The 23,338-nt window shown below is 35.3% G+C and overlaps 2 protein-coding genes across 2 annotated transcripts in view; both read left to right on the forward strand.

Annotated features, from left to right (window-relative positions):
* The first annotated feature begins 170 nt into the window (after window positions 1-170).
* Window positions 171-6,983, forward strand: LOC117101510. Its single transcript, XM_033241487.1, has 8 exons — window positions 171-275; window positions 657-785; window positions 1,430-1,718; window positions 2,470-2,622; window positions 3,316-3,463; window positions 4,080-4,245; window positions 5,069-5,216; window positions 5,723-6,983. The coding sequence occupies exons 2-8, from the start codon at window positions 678-680 to the stop codon at window positions 6,139-6,141; spliced, it is 1,431 nt and encodes a 476-aa protein (XP_033097378.1). The 5' UTR covers window positions 171-275; window positions 657-677; the 3' UTR covers window positions 6,142-6,983.
* A 5,511-nt stretch (window positions 6,984-12,494) lies between these two features.
* The window catches only part of LOC117101517, a 17,737-nt gene continuing 6,893 nt past the window's right edge, over window positions 12,495-23,338 (forward strand). Inside the window, exons 1-8 of the mRNA XM_033241495.1 lie at window positions 12,495-12,500; window positions 13,244-13,345; window positions 15,148-15,457; window positions 18,216-18,368; window positions 19,557-19,707; window positions 20,152-20,314; window positions 20,744-20,933; window positions 22,597-22,666. Coding sequence (XP_033097386.1) covers window positions 12,495-12,500; window positions 13,244-13,345; window positions 15,148-15,457; window positions 18,216-18,368; window positions 19,557-19,707; window positions 20,152-20,314; window positions 20,744-20,933; window positions 22,597-22,666 — 1,145 coding nt within the window. The remainder of the gene's footprint in view (window positions 12,501-13,243; window positions 13,346-15,147; window positions 15,458-18,215; window positions 18,369-19,556; window positions 19,708-20,151; window positions 20,315-20,743; window positions 20,934-22,596; window positions 22,667-23,338) is intronic.

A 23,338-nucleotide genomic window follows, 5' to 3' on the forward strand; every position in this document is an offset into this window, starting at 1 on the left:
TAGTACCAGTAAATGACTTGTGGCCGAGATGACTTGTGGCCGAGTTGACTTGTGGCCGAGTTGACTGTAGCCAAACTTTTTGTGGCCGAGTTGGCTTGTGGCCGAGTTAACTTGTGGCCGAGTTGACTTGTGGCCGAGTTGACTTGTGGCCGATTGACTGTGGCCGAGTTGACTTGTGGCCGAGTTGGATCGAATTCAGCCTACCTACCTTAGTGACTGTCTATAGCAGCGAACTCACACTCACACAGAGCAACGGGCTAGATAGGCGTGTAAAAGTTGGTCATAATTCACCCTGCTTCACCTGGGCTGGGATAAGGCTTATAATAAATAAATAAAAACGATTGTATAAATGAAAAGGAGGAATTGATAAAAATGTTAATTTATTGGCTTGGCTTAAAATGCTTTTACAAGCTAATGGGAGTTCTGGTCATTTTTTATTTATATCTCGATCAATGATCATTCTTTTTTTTTTTTATTGCCCAGCATGACTATTAAGTTTCTTTATATTGTACCTATATGTAATCAAAACTTCTCATTAGCCTTCTTTTATTGTTTGAGTACCATTATGAGCAATACTGCGATGGATTTGTACACTTTATAAATCTTATTATTATTATTATTATTATTATCTGTTTATGTTTTCTTCATGTCATTAGATAAAAGAATTTAGTAGTGAAATGGAGAGAGGGGGAAATGATTTTGCCAATATTTTTGGAAATTTACCAGAAATTGTAGAAAATGTCATTTGGCACCTTGATGCTAGAAGTGTTTTGAGAGCAAAAGAGGTTAGTAATAATGATGTAATAATTATAAAAGTGATGATGTCACACTATACAATTTATGAATATAATTTCACAAACAAGAAATGATGAAATTGCTGAATACTGTCAGTAATGTTAAAAATTGTAAAAAATATTTTCAGGATCAACTTCATGTTGGTAAAAATAATTCTTAACAGTATATACCAAAATAAATGTTTAAATTTCAAGCAGTGTAAATGTTTTGGAAGTATGGTATGCCTAAAAGCACGAGGTGTTACTCTACATCTTTTGGGTGGCAAAATTGACATGAAAAACACCATGTACAAGTGATAGCCTAGTCGTAGACTGGAATGATGCTTACTAATATACAGTATTTTTGTTGTTATCCTATATAAATAAACAGTATTCCAGTCTAGGACTAGGCTGTGATTTATGTGTGTTGTTTTTTTTATGTTGTTTAACACCACCCGAAAAAGCTAACGCCTCATGCTGTGCGGTTGTCAGCATTTGGATAAATTTACCAGTAAAAGCTTGGGAGAAATTGAGAGAACACTACCTTGGAATTGGAATCTGTGCACCTGATTAATGTGTACCAAGTGTTTCCATCTTTTTTCAATTTCTATACAAGATGTATTTTTGCAGCCTAAATATGAAAAGATTCTTTTTAGGTTTGCCGTCTATGGAAAGAAACAATTGAACACCTTGAAAGGTACAACAGGCTATGGCGGCATTTATGTTTGCAAGACATACACAGGGCCTCTCTAATTGACATCGTAGGCTTCAACCCCTTGTCGGATGACTGTCAGGAGGATTTACCTTGTGGCGATGATGGAGAATTTGAAGATTTGTGGAAAAACGTGTACAGGAGCTGGAGAGCAGGCCAATTCTTGAATCATTGTAAAAAATCATCTTTTAAGTTGACTGGGTTTTCCAACGGACCAAGTATTTTGCTAATAGGTGAGAATGTTCTTATTTCAGTAGATCATTCCACCAAGGATTACAATTTGGATATTGTTGTTGCCAATATTACAGTATTATTATATTTTTATTAATAATGTTGTTATTTTAATCTTATTTTATCGTTATTAGTACGGTTAACCCACTATAATCACCTTTGGGACCTGAAAATTTGGGGTGTGATCTTTGCATTTGGTATCAAATTAGAGGGTGTTAGCTGTGCGTTAAAAGATTAAAAATTGTTAGTACTTGGAAAATGCGGCGGTAAAGGTAGAATAACTGAATTGTGCTGAATTGCGTATGGGCGTGGTCCGTGACTACCAATAGCCATAAAGAGGCGCTTCATAGTAGCCTCATGTTTACATCATTCCACAACGACAGGAGCTGAAATCGGGGTAACCCCCTACTCTTCTTGAAAGATGCAATGGGTTCTTTAAAGAGAGCACTCAAGCCAGATGTATACACTGAACCTCCATTTTAAGTCCTTATCTAAGAAAACTTGGTTCTACCAAACGAACCATGGATAAGGAGCGGCTGGAACCAGCGCCGATGTTAAGGCTGTAGCTAGCGTCACCCCTGTCTTACCACTCAGCCACTCAATTGGTCTGAAATTTGAGGGACCTTGGAATTAAAAGGATCTCAAATTGGAGGGTAAAATGTTTATTATTTCTTGATCAATTTATTTTAAATTCTCATCAACAGTGTTATTTTTATTTTGTGTTTTGTTTCTGTTATTTTTTTTTCCCCGCAGGAGCTTACGTGTATATGATTGCACATACTGTATGTAATACACGATTATCGGTATGGAATATTGATACAAGTGAACAAGTCCTGTATTCCCAAGACCTAAGATGCGATGTAAACAGAACATATTCATGCTCAAAGATGTTTGCACACTTACAGAGTAAGGCTTTCATTTTTTGGCCCTATAAGTAGAGGTGCTCTTCAGTGACATATCTAGGAGATGCACAGGGGAAAGGGATGCATGCTCCCCCCCCCCAACAATATAGCTTGTGCCAACCCCTCTCCCCCTTGGAAATGTTTGAGGCAAAAATAAATTATGCTCAAGTAGTTAAAAATCACCTTATTTTATGAGCTATATCCCCTCATGTAATTATCAAGATGATGCCCACTCCCCTCCACTTCCACATTGTATCTCCAGAAATTCGCCAACAAGGGGTGTGACATGTCCGACAGTCTGTATATACAAACTGTGGGGCCAACTAGAGCCTCCGTCTGGGTCCCGAAATGAAAAGAATCCCTGTTAGGGTTCATAGGGAGAGTTTTTATGGCTTAGTATGTTCCAAATTGTGCTTTTAGACCATAATAATAGGGATTGGCAATCAAAATAATGTTATTTGGATAAGAAAATTATTTTATTTTTGATCCGATGACCTGAATGTGACGTCAGACAACTAGGGGCCCAGGTCTGTTCGACGCTAATGTTTTACCAGCTCTTACCATGGGTTCCACCACTTCCCCCATCAGTTCCCGGCACCTTTTTAAGTTTTAACCATTTTTCAATCTGATAAAATGTCATAAAACGTAATCATACTGAAATTTTATGTCATGGTCCACTATGATGTTTCTTTTTTAGATCCACTTTGCAAGTTTTCCCAGCATCAAGATTTGACGCAGCATTCCCTCATCATATTAGGGGTTGGTAATATCCAGTGGTGGATATTTATAAATGGGGAATTCCATCTGGCTAATATGTTACCAGACGATGATCACGGAATAATGGGGTACAATAAAATATTTCGCTCTATTTATTAAATTTTTATTTTATACTAATATCAGTAATAATTATGAAGATGGTGGTGATGATTATGACAATGGCAATGACAGCATGGTTTACCGTAAATTTTTGGTCCAAACGTCCTGATTAGTATTTCCATTTTCTCATTTCTTTGTGACTACTGTTCCGTGGGGTGGGGGGGGGGAGGGTGTTCAGTAGACACATAGGTAACTGGAAATTTACTTGTAAGAGAAAATCGAATAAGCTGCATGTTAAGATATTGCATCATAAGCTATAAAATGAAAAATGAACAGTCTTCTAAAATAAACCTACAAAATATGATGCCATATGCCCAGCTAAGAACTGTCCTAGAAAGAACTAAAAATTCAACAATCTGTTGCCTGTAAATTTATTCAATACCGAATGAGTTATGAGTTAAAAGTTGCACAAAAAAAACTCTGACATTGTGCATTGTATAAATGCAACAGTAATATCAAAATTTGTATTAAAAGTAATGAGTGAAAGTCATCCTATCATATTTATTCACCTACTCTCCCCCGCATTTGCCGATAAGTAAACATTACTTTGGTATTGTCAATAATTGGTGTTTTTTTTTATTTCAGAGTTTGGCACAACACATTAGTGACTTATTCATACAAACGTATTATGAAAGTTTTTATCCTTGAAAGAAGACAGAATGAATGTAATTTCTGTGCAAGAAATGTATCTGAGGAGTTACCCAGTAATCTGAATGTTACTTCAATGAACGTTTGGAACAACAAATGCTTGGTACTCTAAATATTAATGTTGATTGAAAAAAGATTTGCCAAACAAGGAAGGGATAGAGCCTTGTGTGGGTGGAGCCACAAGGGTGAAAAATTAGCGGCAGATCCAGGAATTAAAAATAAAGGGGACCCTGGGAGGCATTTTCTTCACTTCACAGTAAAGAGTCTGGCAGGCGAAAAAAGAATGTGTCCCTGTACAAGATGCCTACTAGTATCTTTACAGATGGAGGGTGTAGACCACCTCAGCGCCACCATGGTTGGGGGTGAGGTGTGAAATTTTATAGTTATGGCACCACTAAAATGGCTGGAAATTGCACACTAAAGGTAGAATCACACCAAATCTGAATTCGGTTTGTAGAACGTTTTCGATGCGCCTCTATTCTTTACTACTGATTCGATTTTATTTTTTCATTTCATTAGCCATACCAACTGAATACAGATTCGGTGTGAATCTAACTCAAGATTTGAATTTGAATACAATTTTTTTTTTTTTTTTTTTTCCTAATTTTATATATTTTGAAAAATACATATACAGGTGATCCAGGCCAGCTGGTTCCACTCACCCTTGATTACGACTATGAGCATAGTGTGTGAAATCTCAAGAAGTGGAGCCGTACGTGTGAAGCCACAAGGGTTGCTCACATATGAATATAATTTTGCATTAGCATGCCCATGTATGGGCAAATAAACCACATTTCTTTTCATATAAAAATTTATTGTGTGGATTTTTTATCAAAGAGTTTAATGAAATATGTACATCATCGTGCCAGATATGGGTAAATCTATAAAAGTATATTAAATCTTACTTGTCCATTTTTTATCAACAGTTTAGTGTGAAGTCGGAACCTTACTCAATTGCCATATATGGATTGGATAACTTCCAACAGCAGTTAATAGTAACAGGACTTGCCAATGTTTCTTATTTTGGTACTCTACGACTATTTGGAGATTTTATTTTAAACTCAATTGGTGAAGGTAATAAAAACTACAGAATATCAAGTCATTATGTTCAATGCGAATGAAATCTGGCCCTGGGTTTTTTTTTTTTTTTTTTGTTTTTTTTTAAGGAGAACTTTGGATAGGCTTTTTCGAGCCAACGTTTGTTGGTTGTTGTGGGTTTCTTTTCAAAATGAATCCTGTAAATTTTGGGAATTACTATATTAACCAATAAATAGGGCCACTGTAACATCAATCTGTATCACGGAGTGTATTAACCAGCATTAAATCACCTAAACTATTGTATAAACAAAGCATGTTTTTAATTTATTTTGTTGCTTTGAAATTCATGTAGTGTATGTGATGTACCATCTAGAAAAAAAAGCACCCATGCTATCTTTTAGAGATGAGCTTCTTTTAAAGGTTAATGTTGTAGACGAAAGAGGTGGGATTTTAAAAGGGATTTGACAATGACTTCTTGACATTAAGCCCATTCGGCTTCATCTGACTTATCAGCTTATTCCAATGTTTCTTCCTGTTTACAGTAAATCACTTTTCAACCCAGAGAAATAAACTTTATGTCTTCAACACCAAAACAGGAGAACAGCTACATGTAAAAGTTAACGGAGTTTCTCACTCAAGATACAAGTTACATGGAGACTTGCTAATTGTAAGCCAAAACTTGCTTGATAAGGTCAGTCTGTGTCGGATCAACAAAACCAGATGTAAAGACCCTGTTTGGTGCGAGTATGATTCTCAGCAGAGCAGTATTGAAGATGAAGAAGATATAGGAGACAACATCCGTGATGATGATGGGTACAGAATGGTTATTCCCGAGGTTTTTGAAACGAAAAAAATGATTCACAGATTAAAGACTTTTATTATAAGTTATGGGGAAAGTATAGTAATTCTAAAGGGAATAACTCCATCTCATGAATGTTTTCTGGACCAGTATGTCTACTAATATTCAGCATCATCACACACATCAAAAGCTCCCTAACATCAAGCACAGTTAGTTTACCATAGTTGTTAACAGTATCTTCTTGACATTGCTACTAATATCACTATGGTGCTTGTTTTATTATTATTTCTTTGCTATAAATATTTTAAATATAAACCTTTTTTTTAAGTCTTACTACTTGTAGCTTGACTGCATTAGTTAAATAAAGGCAACCGTTACAAAACATTATAATAAATTTATGAGTGACAAAACCACAAAAAGAAAAAAAAAATACATCCGTCTGAGTTTTCATTCATTATTACGGCTGAATTTGTACTATCGTGAACTGGCTTTTGGCAACCTCTTGAATCGATGTTCATTTTGTAGAGTCTAGTTGGGTACTCACTGCACCCAACCAATGCTCGTCAGCCAACACGATTCTATGGAAAACGCGATGTTGCATGCGTGCTCAATGCTTTTAATAACGATCCGTTTTTAATTTAAAATCGGCAGACGATGTTGCGTCTGGCGCTCACAGGAAGCGGCGCTTGATTTTTTCATCATTCGTTTGCACAACCCAGTGAATGCCCAGCTTAACATTCACTTATAAACAAAACACTGGATACGGCTGGTATCTGATGGTAATAGGTTTGTGCCTGATAATTTTAAATTAAAGAAGCTGTTACTTATGTTGTATTGTAGATAGATGCACGTTTTCTTTTGCCTTTTCACGTTGTCTACCGCTTGCCTTTACCCATTGTAAATTGTTCATAATGTGGATCATATCACACGGGGAAAAGGTGCAAGTTTTCAAATAATTGTTACATTGTATAAATAAATTCTAATTTTCTTGTACACTATAGGAACTGTAGTGGATTGACTTTTGTACTTTATTTAATTGCATCAATGTCACTTTTTTGTTATAATCTGATGGGGAGTAAGGTCATAATTCTACTTATATTCAATCATCATCAGTTACTTTTTTTCTTGATCATTCAAGATGCTGTCGACAAATAGAATCTTCAATAAAATTATAAAGTTACAGGGTATTCATAATAATACCATCTTAATACTGTACATTAATTCGAATACAAAGTACAGTACTGAACACACACATGGTTCAATCGATAATTCAACTTTTAAAAAATCAGAAAATTATAGAAGGCAGCAAACTGGCCGGGAGCCAATGTTTTTACTGGCAGCGTGAAAGAAGCATTTCTAGTTCTCCCACATCTTCCTATTGTAACATTGCATTAGCAGTTGCTCAGATTCGAAGCAACAAACTATTGACCATGTCTCTGAAAAAAAACATTTATTTCAAAAAAGGCCCTTCGTATTTGCTCCTTTTCAAATTTACCTTCCCCATTCCAATCCTGTCTTCTACGAATTTAACACTAAACATTTTGACATAAATAAATTTCAATCTGCCATTTTCATGTATCTATACACAAACAATAAACTCCCAAATACTTTTAAAGGATACTTTACAAAATATAATGAACTACATAACTTCTGTATAGCACTAAACGCAAACAAGTACATTATTGATATGTACATATAGAACCTTGACTAGAAATTCAGTAATGCACTACGGTCCTCTGCTATGGAAATCACTTGACACATCTAAGTCTCAATACCATGCATTTACATACCTCACTGGGATTATTCTTAAAAACCGAAAGGTCCACTGATTAATCTCAGATAAGAAAGTATAATACATACTCCAAGTATTGAAATACACGCCATCGTGTTGGGATTCAATATTTCGACATTAATTATGTCATCATCAGGAATGCTGTTGCACAAACCTATTCCTGATGATGACATAATTAATGTCGAAATATTGAATCCCAACACGATGGCGTGTATTTCAATACTTGGAGTATGTATTATACTTTCTTATCTGGGATTATTCTTATTAATAGGTACATGGACATACTATGCAGGTATCAGATATGGTTTATGACAAATTTCTCAAATATTAAGGATTGTCTGTAGTTACTATCATTTTCTATTTGGCCCAGTTACGGACGTATGGAAATGAAAATAAATATACTACGGAAATATTCCATTTCTACGGAAATAAAATTTCGCCTATCATAATTATAATTATTTAAAAATCCCAATTATTCTTAATAGAAAAACCAACAAAATACGCATGTACACAAATTACCAAAAGAGATTTACAGTGAAATTGGGAGTGAAATAAAAATGATGGTATTATCAAACTATGCTTGTGCAGAGATAACATTTACAAAAACAGCTTATTAAATCGTTTTAAAATACTAGCAATCAAAGAAAATCAATAATAATAATTTATATAAAAAATCAGTATAAATTTCTCTTTTGCTTAAAAAGTAATTTATTCATAATTATAATATAATCATATATCATATATGTAGGCCTATTATATATAATCATATAACAATTATATTATAGTAGGCCTATCAGGTATTTTTATTAAATAAGATTTAAAAATCCGAAAAGATAAAAAATGAAGAATTCTTAATTTAACATATTACTTGGTTTAATGAAATTAAAAGCTATTTAACAGTAAGCTACATCAGTGATGCACTGTGCTTCAAAGCAGCACGCGGTCTTTGGATTGGATTGGATTGATTCTAGACGAAAGTCTAGGGGAAGACTTAATTTCTAGTGGGCTACTTCTGGTGGTGATTGGACAGTACACCGGGATACAATCCCTACTCATTTCCGAAGAGTGTACTGCGTTCTTTAATGTGCACATAAATGCACGCGGGACCAAAGGCTTAAACGTCTCAAAGAGAAAGTGGTAATATTAAATTGTTACTGGTACTCAAAGAGTAAATAACCGATTTGTCACCACAACGCCTGCATAGTTTTTGACCAACAAAATTTGTTGAACTAACACAATCAAAGTAGATTGTGTTAGTTCGTGAAATCACAGTAGCGCGTCAAAACGAGCGAGTATTGGTTGTCAAGCAATATTGTATTCTTTACCCATAGAGATATAATAAGAATACTAGAGAGCTAACAGCAATGTATTCGATGTTCGAAATACGCAGAGCTGTGTGTGTGTACCATCAAAGATGGCTGCCATAGATTCAGCCAATCAAATTTCGCCTGAGCACTATCATTTTCAATGGCGCCCTCAATTTACACAGAAAGTTCAGTACAGCTAGTTACCCGTATTTTGAAACTCGAGCGTGGCGGTGTATGGGTGTAATGTACACGATTTTAATTCTTTTTAATATTTGAATAAGATGCTCTAATTGGCCTCTTTTTGGCTACGACAGTTTAATAATTTGTCATTATCAATACTAATTACCATTAATGAAATAATATTCAGTCAGAGGGCTTATTTATGGTAATAATATGTATACTAAGCCTGAAGGTGGCGCTTTCCTACGGCAGCCATCTTGGATGGTACACATACACAACTCTGCATTGCTCCGCCATCTTGTCAGCACTCTAGTTGTTTAATAGCTCTATGTCTTTACCACACAAAAAGTCCTTAACAACAACAGCGCGTATTTTGACGCGCTTTTTTGATTTCACGAACTAACCCAATTTAATTTGATTGTGTTAGTTCGTGATGTGAGCGACGAAATTACTATAAAAAAGAAACATCAGCTCCCACTGACTGCCGCTTGGAATTGTTTGTTAACTTTTTATTAAATCAGAAGTGGAATTTTGTTTCTATCATGCCTGTTATGAATTGACAATGAACACCACAGGCTAGACAGTTGTGAATAGGCCTACGCTGTTCAATTGTTCAAAATAAATTGGAAGCTTATTGGTATAGTAGTTTTTGCTTTTGTTTTGTTTTTTTGTTTTTAATTCTTCTGAAAAGACTGTTGTTTAGAGCCATTCCTTTTGTAAAATAGGGTGAATTTTAAGTTAAATCCCTTCTTGTGTTCAATTGGCAGATATGATATATGGTTCAGACTAGGAGATTATGAAAAAGTAGAGCAAGAATATTGCAGTTAGGATTGCCATGGAATCCGTACCGTCTCATACTTAGCTTTCCGAACAGTGTGTCTTAGCTACAAATTTAAAAGCTTACACCTCAAGAAAATAGAAATTAAAATCATAACGCCTGTTTTTCTATAAAAGTATGAGTTTTATATGCTACTGGAATACTTTCTGTGTAAAATAACAATTGTTCTGTTATTTCTTATTTACGATTTTAATTCATAATTATAAGACATCATTACCCCAACCAGAGAAAATTCTCATCAGTTGAAAAAAAAAAAAAAAAAAAAAAAAAAAAGAGTTATCGGCCTGAAAAATCCAGACATTGTTTTCAGTATAAAATTTATTTAAAGAGCCTTTAATTGAACCTTAAGTTGTGTACACCAGTATTTTGCAAATCTCGGGATTTTTAAAGCTTGAGATTTAATTTTAGACCCAATCTTGGGAATTTCATTTTACACATGGTCATACTGTCAGCGCCAACCAGGGTGTTGGGACTGAGGTCCCCTTCAAAGGGTTCTGGGCTGCAACTAGCCCAGCCAACCTATCTGTTGGCATTTGCGTTGCGACATAATAGAAAATCTCTCTCTGCATTAGGATATTTTGATCGTCGCGATTCTTTTAATTTTATTCGAAACCTTCGATTTTCAGCTGTTTTCGCTATTTTTTCGCACATTTTCTCATTCATAACTTTACTTCTACTTGTCCGACTTTCGCCATTGTTTTTTTTTTTATACTATTACACATTTAATATCAGTTATAGTAATCTTAATTTTAATCCATAAGATTGCCAAAATCTCGTCGGACTTTTTAATTTTGTAACCGTGGTTTTTCAAATGTTTCCCTGTAAAAACCTATGGTTTTAGTAGAAATGTGGCGAACCGCTCGAAGTTTTTATATTGTAGCTCCACTGATTCGGCATTTTTGTGGCAACATGTAGCTTTATTTATTAGCTACAACATATGTAAAAATCAATTTGATTGGTTAATAAACGACGTCGGACTTGTTATTTTTTTGTAAGAATCAACCAGTAGCAAGTCAGTTTAAAAGCCAATGCTTTAGAATAGCAAACGAGTATTCGACCGTATTTTCGAGCAGAAGGAGCTTAGCTTTAGAGTTAAAATTTAGAATGTTATTTGCATTCTTGAAATATTATTTTGATTTTTAGTTTATGCATGTGTAGATGTACGTATATGTATATTTTTTAATGTATTTACATAACAAATATAGTAGTTATGACAGTATAGAATATATATATTCTGCTTGGCCCACGCATTCTCCTCGGCGAAACTCCGGTTTCCAGATCTGGATAATCAGACCATATTGCCATTTTCAATGGGTCATGCAAGTGCATGGTAAAAGAATCTGTAATAGGCACATTTGTATAATTTAAAAAAAATGTATACCTACTGAAGTACAATAGTTATATTACCTTTTTGTTTAATTTGAAGTACTATGACTAGCCTGCACCTACAACTTTCTCTACAATCACACCAATAAATACCCCTATTTTACAATGGTACATTTCGCACGCTTCAACGACCAGCCATTGGAATTCGCCTCGACGCGAAAGGGATTATCAAACCCTACGCAAATTTTGTCCAACTGGGTGATCAAACTTACCCTAGCCGTTCTATATTATTCTGAATTTGCTATCAAAACAAGGAAGTAGTTTGACATAAGCAGTAATCAGCGTAATGTACAATGTATACGATTTCTGCTTTGACAAAAAAAATTACGTGAGCGAAAGCATGTCAATATTTAGAAGCCGAAACTGGTACAGTATGTATATTATGTATTTATGTATAGAAGTGTCTAAATAGCAACGTTGTAAATAAAGCCGTTTTAAATTGATTATACTAATCAGATTTGCTGCGTTGTATTGTGAATATCAACTATAGAGATCTACCTTAGACAGTGATAGACGCCCTCACATAGTCGGGCTATGATAGACCTGGAAGATAGCTGGTCTCAGCAGGTTATAGTATTTCTTAGGCCTATGTCTAGGCTAAACATACATACATACACACACACCCCACCCCCACCCTATATGCGTACGTGGGTGTGTATGTGTTAATCATAGGCCTATGTATATGTCGGCCTATTTGAAATGTGATTTCCTTGTCTCGCAATTTATTCTGTAAATGTATTTTTAATGTGTTTAAGTTTAGTGAGTGTAACGTGCGAATTTTATGCCTATTTCTGTTTATTCTAGCTGGTTTTTAACGTAATTGCATTATTTTGATTGTATTCCGTTGCTTCTCTTCGTTGGAGGTTATTTTGAATAAACTGAATTGAATTGAATAGGCTACTTATAGTACCGTAATATTGTTTGGGTCGAGGAGAAATTTTGATGGGTCGCGCAATCACTTCAGGTAAAAACGAAATTGACGGTAAGAAGAAATGAAACAACATAAATCCCGATGCATGTAAGTAAAGCTTTGTTTCCATAAAATTGCTACACGTTAGTCCACAGCTTATGTTGATGCTGATTGGTTGGTCGTATCGGGGAGCTTTCCCGATTGCGTCGGGACTGCTACGCTAGTCCAACGATTGCAGTAAAAAATTAAAAATAGAAAAAACTGTAGCGATAGTGCAGCGATTCTTAAAGCTGGTTTTCCACTAGGCGAATTTATTCGCGTGAATCTCAAGCGTCGGTTTATACGCATGCGTGTTTACATTCCTATCGAGGTTTTTGCGAAGCGAAAAAATGCGCAACCAATCACAGTTTAGGAAGCGAACCGACGCTTTAATTCGCACGAATAAATTCGTCTAGTGGAAAACAAGCTTGAGGAAACCTGACCAGGTTTTAGCTTGACATATTTACCGTGTGAATGCATTTCTGTTTTGATTAACTTAAACAGGAGCCATTGGTAAATTTTGGATAAAAGCAAAAAAGACGGCAGCCAGGTTGCGACAAAATTTCTAATGCCATTCACGACAATAACGTGAGCGATGGATTTCAATTGTTCTGTAATTCTCACGTATAAAAGACGAATCTTAAAAAAGCAAATTACGATCGAAAAACGTGGGGTTGTCTCATATGCGTATTATATCATATTTTGGATTTTAAAAATCATGTTCGTATTATGTTTGGATGGTCCGTAACACGGAAATTTACTACTAATAAAAGACGCCCGACAAAATTTTCTCAAAATCTTCTTATACGCAGATCGTCTTATACGCAATCAAATACTGTATTTCTCAAGTCCAAGTATCAGAAAAGACTGAAAACAGTGGCTCTGTGCAGGGGCGGATCCAGGATTTGAGAGAGGTGGGTTCAAAATGTTTATAAAAAACCCAAAATGAAAGGGGGTCCGTGGGTCCTCCCCCGGGAAAATTTTGATTACTATATGGCTGGAAATGAGCTTTCCCGACTTTTGAGGAGTCTTTTAATGACCTTTCAGTTCTTCAAAATTCAAGGTACTCCCCCGCCCCCTCTTGAAAAGGGTCAAGTAATTTTATCTCATTTTTTTAGGTCTATACATGGACAAAAAAAATCAGAGACATAAGCAATATATTATTATATTCCAACAATATTGAGTAGATATTTAGTTTTTCTTCCATGTATCGATGAACCGATATGCCTGAAGAACGCACTTTCGTATTAAATTATTACGACGTCGAACCAAAAACAGTGTGTATAATTTATTTAATTGAAGACTAGTTGGGCTAAGCCTTTGTCTGATCTGCCAACATATGCCTATGGAGGTTAGCATGCCTTTTTAAGTCAGGACCCAGTAGAATGTTGTTACTTTCTTCACAGAGGGGAGGGGGGTTTCCCCCCTTGGATCCTGCCACTGCTGTGTGCCAACTTGCGGATTGCATTATCAGCTCCGCTCCAAAGTAGGATTAGTTAAACCTTTCTGTTCAGGGGCAAGCCATCGCACTAACGGGGGAATAATAATTCCCCCACAAAATTATACTGAATCTAAATATTGTATAGAATTTTCTTTGGTGCTAATAAAATAACAGCATCGTGCTTAGAATCGCTTTATGTTCCAATAAATTTTGTATTAATTTCTTTTTAAATAAAGTTTTAGACAATACTTGGTGTGTTAGTCATTTATCAGTATAAAGGTGTTTTTGAACAATTGTATAAAATGAAAATACAAAAAAAAAAGAAAAAATCAAGTAAGAGATTACAGTAAACACCGATATCTCTCACACGTGGTAAAAATGTAAATGTACTGTACGTCCTCGAATCTAGAAAATATCGAAGCAATTTAACAAGGTATAACTAGGTATGTTCATACTTTTTACAATTTAATGACACCTTTCTTTAACTTTAAAGAAAAAAATCAAATAATGTAGGGAAAAATAAAACATTGAACTCAAGGAAGATACTAAAAGCAGGCAAACCTCACCACAATAATAACATAATATTTAATAGTTTAGCAGAGAATTTTTTAGGATTTGGCCTGAGGTCGATTGGTCGCGGCTGATCGTTAATATTTGGATTTGGGTCGCGGGCTAAAAAGGTTGCGGAACTGTGCAGTTAGTGATGGTGTAATAAATCCTAGAAGGGATGATTTCACAAAGTTGTTTCAATTTCTTATAATGTATTATAAAGATATGAATTTACGTGACGAAAATATCATAGGAGTGATTTAAGGCATCAGGCTAAATATCTGGAGGTCGTGGGCTCGATTCACACCCGAATCACTTGCGATTTTTTTTTCGCTAGTATTTGGGATACGTACTCAGCATTCGGTACGATAACACGTCAGGTAGGGCAAAACATCACTCCTATGATTATTCTGTATTATTGACAATGGAAAACATTCAATGTAATACTATACTATGCTTTGGGTCATGATAAATCAAATTAAACACAAAATTTTAAAATATGTAAGGTAGGTATGAAATTCAGACAAGTAGTATAAACTTGATTCCCCACCCTTCTAATCTAATCATGTGTGTCAAAATCAATGTGCAATTTACTTCCTCTATATGACTTTCATATTATGTTAATATATTTTCAGTAATGCAAATGGATAGACATTCCTTTTAGGCCTATTTGAAAAAAAAAAACAAAAAACAAAAAAAAAACAAAAAAAACTTTCTTTTTTTCAGGTATCTCATAGTTGGAAAGAAACAATTGAACACCTTGAGCAATACTATCAGTTATGGCGACATTTATGTTTACGCGACATTCACAGAGCCTCTTTGATAGACATCATAGGCTTCAACCCTTTGTCGGATGATTATCAGCAGAAGGATTCTGTTGATGGTGACGCAGAGTTCGAAGATTTGTGGAAGAACGTCTACAGGACCTGGAGGACAAGCCAAGTCTTGAGTCCTTACAAACGAATATCCTACCAGCTTACTGACGTTAATATACATAATCCCGGGCTTGATCCATCAAGCGATCTTGTACAAATCGGTGAGTATAAATTCAGCCAGTGACAGCGTCAGCTTTAGATGAGAACAACCAATTTCGCTGAAGCTTTAAGTCCGATAGAAGTGTGAATGCGCATGCGCATGAATGACGCTTTCGATTCGAGGGAATAAATTCGCCTAGTGGAAAGCCGGCTTAATGAGTGGTTTCGTTGTTAGGAGAGGGATCTCTCTTTATGATGGTATTTATGCTGTCACAAATAAATACCGTGATCATTACAGTGCACTTTAATCTATTACTCACATCACAGCGATAGTGATTATTTATGTCATACGATATGTACTCTGGGATTTTTGTGGGAAAAAACAGTATTGCAAAAATGGTCAATGGTCTGGTCAGTGGTCATATATTTATATAGCGCCTTCCACAGACAGCCGTCTCAAGGCTCTTTTGAAGCCAGAAGAAACAAAGACAAAGGAACGCGAAGGGGAGGGGGGTGCGCACCCCCAATTTTGAGATAGCGTCGCCATCACTACCGTGTACACACAGGTACACCGGCGTCAGTTTGCTGGGCTCCGGTAGGCTTCCACCAAGGATAAAGCTATGGCTCTCCTACCGTGCACTGCTAAGTTGGCGGCGCAACCTCAAGTAAGGAGGTGCGAATTTTCAGGGGAAAAAAGACTTAAATGCTGAACAACTTAACTACAGAAATTTAACTACAGAGATTGACAGATCAATGAGAATTATTAACCATGAGAAAGTTTGAAAGAAAGGAGAGATTGAAGAGATACGCCTTCAAATTCTTTTTGAATACAAGAAGTGAAGGTGCCTCACGAATATCAGCCGGTAATGAAAAAAAAAATCAAAATTCAAGTGACATTTATTTAATGATGGAAACAATAATAGAATACAATACAATTAAAATAATAAACCACCATCATGACTAGAAGTAAAATACTTGTCTCCTGTCTCTTATACACATCTAGATGTGTATAAGAGACAGGTGTTGCTTCACGAAGATCAACCGGTAATGAATTCCACAACTTTGGGGCAGCTACAGAGTACGCCCTCTCGCCGTAGGTCTTGAGACGTGATGCGGGAACTGATAGTATAGACGTCAATCAGTGGCTTATCTCAGAGACCGAGAACATGTTGCAGAACGAGACTTCAATAGTTGAACAATGTATTGTCGAGCATTATGGTTGAGAGCCTTGTATGTGAGGAGTAAAATCTTGAATGAGATGCGCTTGTTTATCGGTAACCAATGTACACTTTTTTTTTATAAGAACCAGTAAAATTTTGCCCAGGCTCACTGTTCTTATTTTTTATCCGATTTCAGGATCAAAATGTTCTTATTTTGTTTTTACTTTACATACTTTTCAAGCATAGAAAATTATTATTGTACAGCAGTATACTACTGTACTGGAGTGCAGATGAAAATAGCCCCCAAAAAAAGGCCCCGGAAAAAAAGGCACCAGAAAGAAGGCCCGGTTAAAATGGCCCTAAATGACAGGTACACTGTATTGTATTATAGAGGGTATTACATAATCATACCTATTGCACATAAAAGGTAGAGATACAATTTTTTGGTTTTCCTATTTGAAAAAAATAAATAAATAAAAACCTCATTTGACATTTTACCTCAGCCTCAATTTTACGAAGCTGTTTAAGGGACATGATGAATTTTTATTTTATTTTCCTAACCCGTACGTACGCCTTATCAAGGCGTACGTGCGGGTTACATAAGGTGTACGTACGCCTTGATAAGGCGTACGTACGCCTTAGTAAGGCGTACTTACGCCTTATGTAACCCGTACGTACGACTATTAAGGCGTGAGTACGGGATACATAAGGCGTATGTACGCCTTAATAAGTCGTACGTGTTACTGTACATAAGGCGTACGTACGCCTTAATAAGTCCTACGTACGACTTAATAAGGCGTACGTACGCCTTATGTAACCCGTACGTACGCCTTAATAAGGCGTACGTACGCCTTATGTAACCCGTACGTACGCCTTAACAAGGCGTACGTACGCCTTATGTAACCCGTACGTACGCCTTATTAAGGCGTACGTACGCCTTAATAAGGCGTACGTACGCCTTAATAACCCATAAGGCGTACGTACGTGTTAGGAAAATAAAGTAAAAATTCATCATGTCCTTTAAACAGCTTCGTACAATTTGTTCTTATTTTGTTCTTAATTTTTTAGTAATTTCAGCCTCAGTGTTCTTATAAAATGTGTTCTTATAAAATATAAAAAAGTCGATTGAGGATAGCTGTAATGTGTTCTGGAGACGAGCCGGGCTGCTGTGTTAGGACATAGCTGCAACCTTGGAATGAATACATAGTACTTCAGTCTTGTCAGGATTGAAGCAGAGCATATTTTGTGATAACCTTTCTTGTACATCTTTAAGACATGCTTCAGTTGTATTTTTTGCCTCACACCAATGATTAACTTGAAAGCTAATATAGCCTACAGTTGAGTATGCATGATACTGAACACCGTGACTACCAATAAGTTTACACAGTGAGGAAACATACAATAAAAATAATATTGATCCCAATATATATCCTAGATTTCTTATAGTTCGGTCAGACTTAGGAGACTACACTAACTAACATTTGGAACAGATTAAGACCTTTTTATACTACTACCTTGTTGTTGTACTACATTGCTTTTGTGCCCTCTAGGTTGTTAACTATTCTTAACAAGTTCTAAAATTATTGACATTTTCTAAAAGCATTACAGGCATATTTTTAATTATTGTAATATTGTAATTTTTTTTTAAATTATTTTTCAGGAACGTATGTGTATATTCTAAAGCATATTTGTGGACGTGGGGCTAAGTTATTTGTATGGAATATTGATACCGGTCACCGAGTCGTACATTCCCAAACACTAAAAGGCATATTATTTCCCAATAGATCAACGTCAATAGTTCCATACTTGCAGAGTAAGGCAATAAAATTATTTTTAATTTGATCTAGAAAAGTAAGACATAAAATATATCTTACGTTTTTAGATCTAGAGAAGTAAGATATCTTTTCTGTAACTAGACAAATGAGGTAAATCTTACTTTTCTAGATTTAGAAACGTAAGAATTTCAATGATGGGTTATACCATTATATCAGAGGTATTATTTTTTTATTTAACTAACTATCTTTGAGACTTAATTTTAAAAGCAGTTAATGAAGTTTATACCATTATCTCGGAAGGGGGGTTTATTTTTACCAATTTGAAATAATCCGTCTTTGATTTTAGTGTACTGACCATTTGGGCCATATTATTTGAATTCATGAAAATTCTACAGGTTGCCGGATAAATTCATTGTATTTTGCTAAAAAAGGGAACAGTTCCCGGGTTAAAACTTTCTAGACAGTCTGCAGTTACAGTATATCTACCGTATTAATTATTCCTTTCCTGATATATTTATTTAAAATGCTAAGATCGTCAGAACGCCCTGGGGGTACGCTCCACCCCCTAGAACCCCACCGGGGCCCCGACCCTGGACCCCAGTGGGGGTTCTGTTGACCGCTGGGTGGCAGTATGTACTGGTTCTTTACAGTGCACACGAGCCATTGTATACACTGGGCGTACGGTTTATAGTCCTTATCCGATAAAGGCCTGTTTATACTTCAACGATAACGATAAAAAAGCTAAAAAGCGATTGTTCATATAGAAAACAAAAGAAATAAGGAAGGTTTTTACACTAGGACGATTCGATAACGATTTATCGTGTATATGATAACAAAATATTTTAACAAATCAAATCAGATGACGTCATAATCATGGTAAAAAAATAAATTCGTTGCTACTACTACGATTTTAATGTTTTTCCATGATTATGACGTCATCTGATTTGATTTGTCAAAATATGTTTTTATCGCATACATGATAAATCGTTCGAATCGTCCTAGTGTAAAAACCTCTCTTATAGTCGAAAGGGTACGACATGGCCTCCTGTCAGATGGAATCCCCTCACCCTGTCTAACACCCAGAACGCAGTATACTCTACAGAAAAGTGTTAAAGTGTATCTCCCAATTACTGAATGATGATTGAGTACGGTACTAGGTATACCTAACTCACCACCAGAAAGACCTTACTTTCTTTGTAACCTGAGGTTATCTTGTTCTTCATCAGATCCACTCTGCAAGTTTTCAAAGCATCAAAATTTGACACAGCATTCCCTCATAATATCGCGTACTGATAATTCTCTCGAGTGGTGGGTATTTTCTGATGGGGAGTTTCGTTTGGTAAAGACATTATATGTGAGATATAAGCATGTTTTGAGGTAACTATAACATACTTGTATTTTCCTCTCTTTTTTGTCTTATTTAGTTATTTTTACAGTAGTTGTACCATTAATTTTATTTTAGGACTATCCCATCCGAAATTTTTTTATTTGTTTTTTCATATCAATCTTTTAATGAATAAGATTTTTTTATGAACGATGGTTGACTAATTATTTAATATTCAGCACATTGCAAACAATAAATAAATATATAGGCCTAATTAAACAGAGAAAGAGTTTTCTTACACTTACCGATTAACAATACCAGTAAAAACAGTAACAGTAACAACAATACCGCGTTACAAGTAAAATAAGAACTATACTGTATGGTTGCAACGCGCCAGTAAAAGCATTTTGTTTTATTTACATTAAAGAAACAATACCAAATATAATTACAATTTATGGCAAAGGGGATTGCAAATAACAGATGATATCGTATTTCAGAATCTGGCACAACAAGTTAGTAATCGCAAGTGAAGATTGTATAAAAGTTTATAATCTTGAAATCAAGGAGAACGAATACAACTTTCATTTATGTAAAATGTCCGAAGAATTACAAAAGAGATTGCTTTTGACGTCAATCAATGTTTGGGACAACAAATGTTTGGTAAGTTTATTGAAAAAATTGCCAAAAGAAGGAGGCATGAGGAGTGGTGAAGCTCTGGTGGGTGAAGCTAAAGTGAAAACTCAATACACGGCTGTGTACTAATAGATCCGATGATTGTTATCATATCTGTACAATTTGGTTTATTTTCTTTTCTTTTTCATTGATGTATTTATTTCCCCTTTTCTCGTCGTTGACAAAGAGGCCGATAATATTTTCCACTTCTTTACTATTTTTTTTCAACTTCAAAGCTGCTAGTTTCTGGCCAGCAGTTCGGTCAGTGCATGCACACATGTGAAGCTTCAATACAATAAAACCCATGATTATTTTTTTCTGAATTAAGCCTATTTGGCTTTAAAATGTAATTTTTTAAAATTCAATAGTCTTTGCTAGGCCTAGGATTAATTCAGTTAAAATTATTTTTATAAACAGTTTAGACAGCTAACATATCGGTATGTAGGGCGGTTATCAATTGTGATTTATGATTTGGATGACCTTCAACCTCAAGTGTTTCAAGTGTCATATGCACCAAGAAGTTATCCGGGAACTAATAGGTTTATGAATGGCGATATGTTAGATTTGCGGATATTTGGTGATTGCGTTGTATTCACAGTTTGCAAAGGTAATAATATTCTTTGTCAACGACAAAGAATAATTAAATCATATTCATTTAGTTTTTCAAGATTTAATTTTTTTTTATAATTATTTTTAAATATAAATAATAGTGCTTACATGAGGGTTGTTATTGCATAGACTGGCAGGCTTCCCAGTACCAATTACGAAGCATCTAATTTTTTAACCCGTCGACATCTCATTTTTTAACCATCTGTTGGTGATAGATTGTACACACATTGCATGATTGGGTGTTAGAAAGACATTTTTGTAGCTTTCAGCTTTCTTTGACCCTTCCTTAAAAATCGTAACATGTGACGTCTTCCTTTCTTCTATAGTAATCCCGCTGTCTCATGTGACAGGGGATATGGTACGTTAATAGTCGTGGATAAGTGAACATTTCTAACATAACATACTGTATTTTGGTTTGGGGAAATGCGGAAATACCTTGATGAAAAAGTTACAAACAATTCAAAACAGGGCAGCTCGGATTGCATGTAACCTAAATTGGGATGAATCCAGTCAACTAGCATTAATCTCTGCAAATTGGATATCATTAACTAAAATAAATGAACTGGAACTCTTACTTCTTGTATTCAATATTCTTAAAGATCGCGTACCACTTTATTTATCACATTTAATACAGTACAACACACTTAATTATAATTTTCGACATGGTGACCTTAATATGTACGTTCCAAAACCGAATACTGAATACAAACGAAACAGCATATCTTACAAGGGCCCTGTTTTGTGGAATAATTATTTAAACAGAGATGAAGTAAATCCCTCTATGTCATTTAATCAATTCAAAAGAAAAGTCAAAGGAAAGCTAACAAATACTAGGCCTTAATTAATGTCTAGTAGTCACATGCAACCATTATAATAATGCAATTTACTACTTTTAAATTCTAACTAATATTTTACACACTTTTTTTTAAATTTTAAACAAACTTTTAAACTTTTAAGCAAATTAAATTAGGCAAAACTTTTAACTTTATGCATGCTTTTATATTATTCTTATCTCGCTCGGACTTGTTGAAAAACGATCTTTTTTATAATATCGAACAAGTCTTTTGTAATGTTTTACTGTACTGTGTATAATTGTTTTTATATATGGTACTGTACTTTGCAATTTCGAGAATAAATAAAGTTTATTGATTGATTGAACTGTTTGAAAACCATATGACCAATTATTTGGTTTCTGTTGACTCTACAGCTTCAGAGAATTAACACTACGTGTTTACTATCAAAATGGGGTAACTCACCATTATCAAAATAATTCAGTTAACTAGCAGTTTACTTAAGCTGCGATCTTCTTTTCCAAGAGTAGCTATACTCTTTTTTTACTTTTTTGTGCATTGGATTGGAATTATGCTCAAAAAATTCCTTATTATTCGCTTGTCTTGCTCTTGTTAAATTTCTCTGTCTTTGATACTCTAGATAAATCCTTTAAATACTGAGTTTCTATCTGTGTTTTTTCTCATCATCTATGATTTCCTTATTATTGTTTCCTATGCCTAAGTACAAATGTTGATAGCAAGTGCTTATGGTGTTTTCATACTTATCAAAATGAATCTTTCAGTTATATAAAATTATTCATTAATTTCTTCATCGTATGAATGGGTAAAGGAAGACCCTTATAATTAAATTGGTGTTTTTTTTTTGCACAGAATTATATGTATTCAACACCAAAACTGGGGAGCAGGTAATGCTGGAGATAGACGGAGCTCAGGTAGAAAGGTACAAATTACATGGAGACTTGCTAATTATTTTCCAATTTAGACCGGATGCAGGGGGTGTAAAGGAATATATTCGCAGGATCAACTCCAGCGGGCAGAAGGACCCAGTGTGGTTTACGTGCAGGCCTAGGCCTACTGATGAAACTCAACGTGGCAGCATCAAACCGAATGTCAATTATTTTAGGACCCTGGTTTTGCCTGATTTAGAATCACAGCTGTGTAGTGGTAGGCCTTCCAGATATAACACGATAAGTTACGCGAAAGGCGGCGTACTTGTAACTGGCGCATCAAGAGAAGTAAAATACTTTGTAAACTGAAGACACTATACAGATATCAAATGGTTTAAAGGGCAGTAGTGAAATCTACTTCCAGAGTTGATGACTACAGTTTAGCTCTCGATGCTGACCAAAGGACGTATAGTTCCAAACTTGTAACGCCAACCTTACCTTACCTATCTTCTTCGCAGTGGCGGCTCTAGGATATATTTTCTGGGGGGGGGGGGCTAAGTTGTCCGACAGGGGGGGCTTGAGCTGGTAGATTCGAGTTGGGAGAAGGGGTTGAGAGGGGTTTCCCCCTCTCAAATGAGATTTTTTTAAAAAGAATATCAACCTCTACATGGCCGAAAATGGCACTCTCAGACTGTGACAGACATGTGTTGGCTTGGTGTGGGCCT

Source organism: Anneissia japonica, unplaced genomic scaffold (assembly GCF_011630105.1).
Source record: "Anneissia japonica isolate Jap-2015-1 unplaced genomic scaffold, ASM1163010v1 scaffold287998_len430063_cov162, whole genome shotgun sequence".
Taxonomy (NCBI): domain Eukaryota; kingdom Metazoa; phylum Echinodermata; class Crinoidea; order Comatulida; family Comatulidae; genus Anneissia; species Anneissia japonica.